We start from the raw sequence: 9,512 nt of genomic DNA, 5'->3' as shown, positions 1-9,512 counted from the left end.
AATATAAATACATTTCTAACCATAATGGCTGCAGAGAAAAATTAGAAAATGTGCATTCTACGGGTTCAAAAACCAGAAGGCAAATAAACAGAACCCAAAATTCACTGTTTTTTTAATCACATGATTTGAGGTGGACATGGCTTATGATTTTTGAACACTTGGGATTGGCAATTCTGCTTTTACAGAATATAGTTTATTCTAAGCAAATGCTTGATGCGACAGAAACCCAAGGTTTCTGTCTGCTCATATTTTGGCAATGCTTGTTGAATTTGTCATTCCAATAGAATATATTTGAACTGAACCATCTACACACTTCCCAAGATACATAAACAAGGGAATCCGAGCAGACCCATCATATCTGGCCATGGCATTGTTACTAAAGGAATATCGGGACTCATAGAAACTATCCTCAAATCACTCACCACCCAAATGGCCACCTTCCACCAGGACACAAAGGAAACCTACACAACACTTTCAAAAGATGAGCCTGGGAGCTTAAATTCATAACTTTGCCAGATAGGGCAGGTCTACACTACACTACAATCTTGCATTGGCACAGCTGCACCGAGGCAGCTGCGCCGCTGTAGCACTTCAGGTGAAGACGCTCTAAGCTGATAGGAGAGAGCTCTCCTGTTGGTTTAATAACTCCACCTCCACAAGAAGCCTATGGGGGGTGTGTGTTAAAGTCTGTACTGTATAACTATGTTGTTCATACCCCTGAGCAATGTAATTACTGTATTCCGAAGTGAGTGTTTAATGTAGACTTGGCCTAAAAAATCATGGTTTTAATAAAGACACGATTTATGGTTTATTATAGCAATCTATAACCCACTAACCGTCCTATGACTGCAGAGGTGTTAACAAGCCAATACAGTATGTATTAGTTCAGCATAAGTAGTTATCTGTTCCACCTTGTATTTAGCTGTGGCACTTCTGAGTACCTTTTCCAAACCCGAAGAAGAGCTCTGTGTAGATTGAAAGCTTCTCTCTCTCACCAGCAGAAGTTGGTCCAAGAAAAGATATTACCTCCCCCATCTTGTCTGTCTATGACAGATATCTATGTCTGTCTGTAATGTTGCCTGTGATCCAACTCATACTCTGGATTCTGGCTAATCCAGATTAACTACATTCAAATCTGCATAGGTGATGGGACTGGGAGTGACTGTGGCTTTGCACCAGTGTAAGAACAGACTCTGAGGTGGTGTGCGTCACTGTCTCGCTGAGGTACTGTATTTCAAGGCAGTGGTGTGCGGGGCAATGTTGTGCCCTGGCTGGAGCATTCCTGGATGAAGCCAGCCCAGGGTGGGGCAATTGCCCAACTCTAACCCCCGGAATGAGGCCAGGGCTCTGTGAAGGAACCAGCCCCCGGGGGCGGGGCGGGGCAGAGCAGGAAGGTGACGTCGCAGGCGCGGAGGCTGGCAGCCCGCGGAGGGCAGGGCCCAGCGCCCGACTCAGAGGGTGGGCCGGGAGGGAGGAGTGAAAGGGGAGGTTGGAGGTGAGGACGAGAAAAGGGGGAGGAGCCGTGTAGAAGGCGAGTCAGCTGCCCCTCCCTTATGCAGCTAGGGGGAGGGGGAGATATTCTCTGAGCATGCGCACTGGCTGTTTGGCGTAGAGCCGCTCAGGACATCCCAACCGTCGCTCTCGCCCCCGTATCCTGACGGTGGGGGCGGGGAAAGAGAGCGAGCGAGCGCCCCGCGGGAATCTCGCGAGAGGCTTTCCCTCCACCTCCACGCTCCCCTCCTCCTCCGCCGACAGGACGGGATCTTTCGAGATCTCTCCCCCTCCCCGAGTGGAGGCTGCCGGAGCCGCTGCTCATTTAAACGGGCTGAGTCGGCTGCGTCCGCACTAGTGAGGCGCAGGCGCCGGACGGGACCGAGCCCGACGCTTCAGCCACCCTCCCCGAGCTCCTCAGCCGCTCGGTCTTTGCCCGGCACCCTCGGCTCGTCTCCCGGATCCCTCCTCAGCCCATCTCCGGCCGCAGCATGTCGGTGGTGGGCATCGATCTGGGCTTCCAGAGCTGCTATGTAGCCGTGGCCCGGGCGGGGGGCATCGAGACCGTCGCCAACGAGTACAGCGACCGCAGCACCCCGTGAGTAAGGGAGAGTAGCCACCGGAAGCGGGGGGAGGCGCGCCGGGGACCTGCCGGGTCCCGCCCGGCCCCTGTTAGGCCTGTGCCTGGGGCCTGGTGAAAAGCGGCTCTGCCCCTCCCCTCTCTCTCCCCCTCCCTTGGTGGGGGAGCGCTGGTGACTTGGGGGTGAGTCCCCGGAACGTGCAAAAGCCTCACACAATCCTGGTGCTGCGCATGTAGCGCGCGGCCCTGGGAAGCGGGTGTGGGCTGAGCCGTGCCCTCTCCTTGCCCACCCCGGCCGCATCTTTGTACCGCAGGGAGACCTCGCCGCAGGCCGGGGCGCTCCCCTCTGGGTACCAGCACGGGTTAAACGCCGTTCCCATCTAGGAGCGTGCATGGGAGCTGTGCGGGCGAGCCACAGTGCAGCTCGGCGAGCCCGGCTGGGGACATGTGTTTCCGGGAAAGGGACTAGGGGCCGCCTGGCCTGGCCACCTCCACTGAAGTGAGAAGGTGGGGAGGAGGGAAATGTAACTTGAAAAGAAATCAAACGTTTTCAAGTAGGAAGCGAGTGCAAGCTTATTTGGTTCACATCTGTGACCTATAAATAAAAGAATGGAACTGAGATTGTGCAAAAAATGCTCATTTGTCATTGTGCTTATATGCTTCAAGCTGTCCTCCATGCTCCACTTTTGCATGTTATGAATATTTTGTCTGTCTGCTCTTAGGGATACTTCCCCGGGGAATTCTGTGCAACTGCAGAATTAATTTTCTGTGCAGAATTTCACTTTTCCCAGCAGAATTGGCACTGCAGAGTGCCTGGCCGCTGCTACAGGTCACTGGACCCAGCAGTCTGGCTCCCCACTTAAGTGTGCCTATGCTTGAGGTGCAGATGGGCTGTGATTCCCAGCATGCCCTGAACAAAGAAGGTGGGATGTGGGCTGTGGCCCCCACCAATGAGGGGGTGCCCAGCTTGGTGCGGATGGAGGTCCTGAGTCTCTGTGCAGTCTGGTTGCTGGGCCTGATCCTCATCCACCCGGGACCACCTGGAGTGGGCCCAGGAGACCTAGCTGTGCTGGCTCTCTCAAAGGATGGTGCCATGGTGGCACAGTAATGAAGCTGAGTGGAGCCTGTAGCTGGGTTCTGGAGACAGAGAGGTGCAGGCATCTGGGCCGGGAGGTGCCCTGCAGCTGGGCTCTGGTGGGGAGTGGTTTGTGAGCATCTGGGCCTCCAAGTAGCCCCTCCCAGTACACAACCCCCTCAACTGTACACCCGTTCAGCTCCCTCTCCCCTGGCAGTGTCCTCTGTTTGGGAGCTTGAATTATGGTAACCTTACAGGGAAGAGTGGAAAAAAAGAGAATTGACTAAGACTGGAGGGACAGTTTTCCTCCAAGAAATACTTAGCTGGCACCTGTGACATACCCATACTGAGGCATCCAACAAAATCATAACAGAGAAACAAGAACTGGGTTGTTGTAGGAGTTTAACACTCTACTTGTGAGGGAATTTCTCTTTGTCTGTATTGTTAGACATACTAGCTAACAGGTATTTTGAAATTACCAAAATAATTGAAACTGGTGTGATTGTATTGTGTTCTGATAAATAAAATATGCAAAAATCTTAGTTTTTTTGGTGCAGAATTTCCCCAGGAGTATTGGGGCAGGGACCTTTTCATCATGACTGTAAAGGGCCACACATGCTTTTATTTTAGAAACAAAAATGGCAATTGAAATACAGCTAGAGTCCTCTATACTTTAAGACTGAACTATTTTAAGCTTGTTGTGAGCCATCTCTGTAACTGTGTCCTCAACAATGCTAATAGTGAGCTTCATGCTGTACCGATGTAGAGGAAGATGGCTTCCTTTCTGATCATAAATAACTCACTAAATAAAATAGCAAGAGAAGTTAAACTGAGGTAAAGTGACCTATTGTCAGTAGTATAGCTGAAATTAGAACTGGGGGTCCCTGACTCTGAGGTCTTCTTCATAAGGTGTTTTTTTTAAGGGCTGTCTTGTATAATGATGTTCCAGTGTAAAATAGTGCGATGTTTCAGAGTAAAATGTCCATTCACTTGAACACAGTGTGGTAGGAACTGATAGTGTTTTACAACAAACTACCTAGGCAAGGTAAAAATTCATTAGTAACTCAATTTTTCAGTTTTCTTTCATCTTGCCTTGGCAACAGTGATGGATGGCCAGCAATATGGCGTCACCTTGCTTCGTTGTAAGTAATGCCATAACTCTGGCTGCCTTTAAGGAAGGAATGGAGAAGAGCTGTATGACTAATGTTAATTCATTATACTTTTACTAGTTCTATACCAAGTACTACTGTCAAAACTTGTTTCTTAAACATGTATTTAAACAGTCTTGAAAACCAATGTCTACAAAAATTAGAGAATAACAGATACAAGATGTTGGTTAATTTCAGAAATCTTTCCCAGGTTTCAGGAAATTACTGCTTTTTAGTTTTGAAACACTAAAGTGGGTGTGTCTTTATATTTCAATATGTGCAGTGCCGTTTTGCCACAACAGCTAGTAGATGTTCAAAAATAAATCCATGCTGGATTGGTACTAGAGGATTAAAAACTTGAAAAGGTTCTCCAGCATCTCTGAGTAAAATGCTAATTATCATGGAATGTCTACATACAATTACCACGTCATTTTAATAACATTAGGATAATAGAATATCAGAGTTGGAAGGGACCTCAGGAGGTCATCTAGTCCAACCCCCTGCTCAAAGCAGGACCAATCCCCAGACAAATTTTTGCCCCAGATCCCTAAATGGCCCCCTCAAGGATTGAACCCTGGGTTTAGCAGGCCAATGCTCAAACCACTGAGCTATCCCTCCCTCCGACTAAATGCATTTAAAATAAATCCTGGAAACAAAATTTAAATACACTTTAACCAAAGGCTGAAACACAAATGTCCAAAGATAAAATTACTTAATAGCGATGGCACCAAACCAATGCTGGTATAGTTCCCAGAGTATAGACATGGCCTTTGATAAATTGGTGCAATTTCTGCATGTAGTTCAGCCCCAAGCTTCTGTTTGATGGCAATTTTAATTTTCACATGCTTGAGAGAGAGAAGAGGGCCTGGCTCTCAGAGGATTGGATGCTTAGCACTTTCTGTTAATTAGACTTTTTAAAGGTGTCACAAGTTGTGTACTCAGAAAAATGAGGCATCCAAAATCACTAGTCTCTTTTGGGCCCAATATGTAATCTAAGATTAGCTCAAAGTGGGGCTTGAACTTCCTCTACTTGATACTACCTGGTTCCACAGATTCAACACTTTCTGGGGTGGGGGTGAAACCAATGTGGAGGCAGAGTAAAATAATGTGGTTGATTCTGGTTTACATAACAAGATTTTAAACCTAAGACAGGGTCAGGGTGAGTGACTTGCTGTAACCAGTATATATATATATATATTGAAATATTGTAACCTTAGCAAAATCACTTTGCACAACTGATCACAGTTGAGTTTGTACAGTAGTTTAAAGAGAATGAGTTGTGTGTTTGAATTCTACCCTTGGATCCATGCTTGCTAGGTTCTTAAGTTTGGTGGGATCTACAGATTGTTATCCCAAGGCAGAACTTGACCCTAAGCATATTTGCTCAGTGTTCATTCAACTTTGAATATATGGAGTCCCCCATATGCCTTCCCCTGCCCCTCTGGTGTTTGCTTACATGTTGACTAGACCTGTTGTGCACAAACCCTCTGAACAATCACTGGCGCTAATGTTTTTGTGCTGAGATTGCTCACTTCAGTTGTAACTGAGATGAAGAAATCTAAAAGGGATATTTCTTGAAGTGCTCATATTATGACACAAAAATATACTTGAACAAAACAAATTACCTGGAGAAAATGAATGCTCAATTGTGAAAATTAAAATTGCCATCAAACAGAAGCTTGGGGCTGAACTACATGCAGAAATTGCACCAATTTATCAAAGGCCATGTCTATACTCTGGGAACTATACCAGCATTGCTTTGGTGCCATCGCTATGCTGGCATAATCCTGTAGCATAGACACAACCTATGCTGACGGAAGGGGTTTTTCCAGTGGTGGAGGAACACCACCTCTCTGAATTATAGTAGCTAGGTTGATGGAATCATTCCTCTATCGACCTAACTCTGTCTACGCTGTGGATTAGGTTGGCAATAGCTATGTTGCTCGGAGGTGCTGATTTTTCACTCCCTGAGTGACAGCTAGGTTGGCCTACATTTTAAATGTAGACCAGGCCTAAATCTTTCTAAACTGATTTAGTTAAATCAGTGCAGCCTGTATGGGCACTCTTAAATGGTTTGAGTAGCAGATATCAATTTATATTGATTCAGTATCGAACTAAGCTAAGGCACCTTTAAGCCAGTTTGAATGTCCACACAAGGAAGATGTACTGATTTAACTAAACAGATTAAAATTTGATTTAGCAAAATCAGTGCAATTTCTGTGTTGACTGAACTGCCGTCTTGTATGACAGACGGGATGCATGCATCTTCCGAGGTAGTGCATGGAGACAAAGGATAAGTGTAATCCAAAGTGTGGAGACTAACGTGATATATGAGCAGCACCCACACGTTACTTTGTTCTAACTTATTAATATGATAGTTCAGAGTTTTAACTTTTCAGAAATCCTATCTTAACAAGATTTCACTAGGCTTCCCATGTCTCTTTGTGATTGCATCTGCTTCTATTTAAAATGTATGGGTGTTTATTAAACTACATTTTCACCAATTTGTGTGCTTATCCTATAATGTTCTTTGAAATTATAACTTGTCTCTCTGTTGCTTAAGAAAACAAAGTATATAGCTTGAGCATTGATATAGCTGATGTATACTTGTGACTGAGGTCTGCGTTCCGTCAGCCAGAGGGAAGGGGAAATAGCTCTTAGAGCAGGGGTTCTCAGACTTTTGAACTGGTGACCCCTTGCACACAGCAAGCCTCTGAGTGCGACCCCCTTATACATTAAAAACACTTCTTTGTATATTTAACGCCATTATAAATGCTGGAGGCAAAACGGGGTTTGGGTGGAGGCTGACAGCTCGAGACCCCCCATGTAATAACTTTGTGACCTCTTGAGGGGTCCCGAACCCCTGTCCTAGTGTCTTAAAATACACAGAAAACACTAACTAAGATCTGACCAGTAATGCCAGTATGGGCCACATAGGTCCCAAATACAAAACTAAATTATTGGAAAGCTTCCCAACATTCCTCTTCCACCATCCAGACACAGAAATCCCTGATAAACTTCTTCCTTAGCACTTGGGCAGATTTTTTTGAAATCTGCAAAACATATACGAGGCAGCGGTTTAGAACATAAATGTTAACTAAAGCCAAATATAAATAAGGTCTTTTTAAGAGAATCTTACATAGCACAATTTTTTTTTTAAAAATTGAGCCCTATTGGGATCTTAATAGAACAAATATGAGGCAGTGTAGGAAAGGCTTTACTGCTGCTGCCCCTGAGAGAGGATTCTAGTCTCAAACTGTTAATCTGGAATTATGTAGAAGCACTACATTAATAACTAAACCAAACATAGTGATGTTCCTGTGAATTCAGAATGACTCATGAATTTTGCAGTTAACTAGCTAAATATGTTCTATGTGCATAGGAGAGAAGTAGAACGTTCAATTAATGCTTCTATATTAATTTCTTCCGAAGGGCCAAATTGAATTAATAAATCTGGTTTCTTGTGAAGTGTTTAGCCTGAAGCCTCAAATATATAGTTATGTCTACACTAAAAATGTTAATGGCGTAGCTGCAGCACTGAAGCTGCACCGCTGTAGACACTTACTACAGTGATTTAAAGGGATTTTTCCATTGCTGTAATAAATCCACCTTTCATAGCTAGGCCGACAGAAGAATTCTTCCATTGACCTCGCAGTGTCTACACTGGGGCTTAAGTTAGCTTACTTACATCACACAGTGCATTACATTTTTCACAGCCCTGTGCTATGCCATTAAGTAGACAAGTCCATAGTATTACTTTTATTATTGCCTTAATGTTTCCATGAAACAGAACTTGGTAGCTTTTTATTGGCCAAGCCTTTGAATCACGTTATTAAGCACAAGACATGTTTCTAAATATGTCCTCCTTAAGTTCATTACAGTGTACTCCTATAAGTGCATGACTGGCTTTAATTTGTTAACTAGATAGTGCACCAACAATGGCTATAAAACAATCAACACAATCATGCCACGACAAATTTCCATGCTGGTGGTGTCTGTTTATTCAATATGTTAAACTAATTCAATATAGCAGGATATTCCAGAAGCCCTGTTTCTTTCATTTCCCATGGGGCAACCAGTTCTGTAGAGCAACTCTCTTGTCTGCTGCATTGGGATCAATGTAATAATTATGCCTGTTAAAATGTGCTTGTTAGTAGTAAAAAACTGGTTGAAATAATCCCTTTATTATTAAGCAACATTGTAAATAACTTGGCCTAGAGCAGTGGTTCTCAAACTAGGGCCACTGCTTGTTCAGGGAAAGCCCCTGGTGGGCTGGGCCAGTTTGTTTACCTGCTGCCTCTGCAGGTTCGGCCGATCGCAGCTCACAGTGGCCACGGTTTGCAGCTCCAGGCCAATGGGGGCTGTGGGAAACGGTGGCCAGTATGTCCCTCGGCCTGCACAGTTTCCTGCAGCTCCTATTGGCCTGGAGCAGTGAACTGCGGCCACTGGGAGCTGTGACTGGTCGAACCTGCGGACACGCATCCGACAAAGTGGGTATTCACCCACGAAAGCTCATGCTCCAATATGTCTATAAGGTGCCACAGGACTCTTTGCTCCTTTGACTATTAATAGGTTTCACTGTTCATAAGTTTACTATTTGTTAGAAAACTACTCCATCATGAGTGTTATGCTCTTCAAATATTATTCTAGAGCCATAATGACAGAGTAGGTCTTACATTTTAATATATTGACTGTTAGTGGTTAACAGTGGGAAGAGCTTGCGGGAAAAAGGCAGTTTTAAAATTGAATGTTATGACAGTAATCTTGTTCTATACAACCGACAGTTTTATCTAGTAATAGTCTTATCTTTAAATACATTTTTTTTAAATCACTCAGTGGCTGCTTGTTAGAAATATAGTCGTTATTTCTAAATTTGAATTAGTTGTTTCTTCTCATTATAGGTCATGTATAGCCTTTGGACCCAAGAATCGTTCAATTGGAGCTGCAGCTAAAAGCCAAGTAAGGATTTTGTATGTTCAAGAACCGCTTATAAGCCAAAGAAAAAATACTAACACAGTAGTTAAAAAAAAAAAAATGTTTTTTCCAGTATTTTTTCATTTATGGAGAGACTACAAATATCCATGTTGAAGTAGATATTTGCTTCTAAATTAAATCTTTAATAAATGTCTTAAGAAGCATTTGAGCTTTATTAAGCTGTTTAGTTTGTTACTCTAATGTATTCTGTCATTGTTCTGGAGTGGGACTTAAGGGTTACGTA

At 44.3% G+C, this 9,512-nt stretch overlaps 1 protein-coding gene across 1 annotated transcript in view; it reads left to right on the top strand.

The window, feature by feature from the left end:
- The first annotated feature begins 1,578 nt into the window (after nt 1-1,578).
- HSPA4 (heat shock protein family A (Hsp70) member 4) overlaps nt 1,579-9,512 on the top strand; it is a 36,547-nt gene continuing 28,613 nt past the window's right edge. The window contains exons 1-2 of the mRNA XM_045028664.1: nt 1,579-2,089; nt 9,196-9,253. Of these exons, the coding sequence (XP_044884599.1) occupies nt 1,983-2,089; nt 9,196-9,253 (165 nt within the window). The 5' untranslated portion in view covers nt 1,579-1,982. The remainder of the gene's footprint in view (nt 2,090-9,195; nt 9,254-9,512) is intronic.

This window comes from Mauremys mutica, chromosome 8 (genome assembly GCF_020497125.1).
Source record: "Mauremys mutica isolate MM-2020 ecotype Southern chromosome 8, ASM2049712v1, whole genome shotgun sequence".
NCBI lineage: Eukaryota > Metazoa > Chordata > Testudines > Geoemydidae > Mauremys > Mauremys mutica.
Note: the sequence above shows the minus strand (reverse complement) of the source record. Positions and strands in the feature narration are given on the sequence as shown.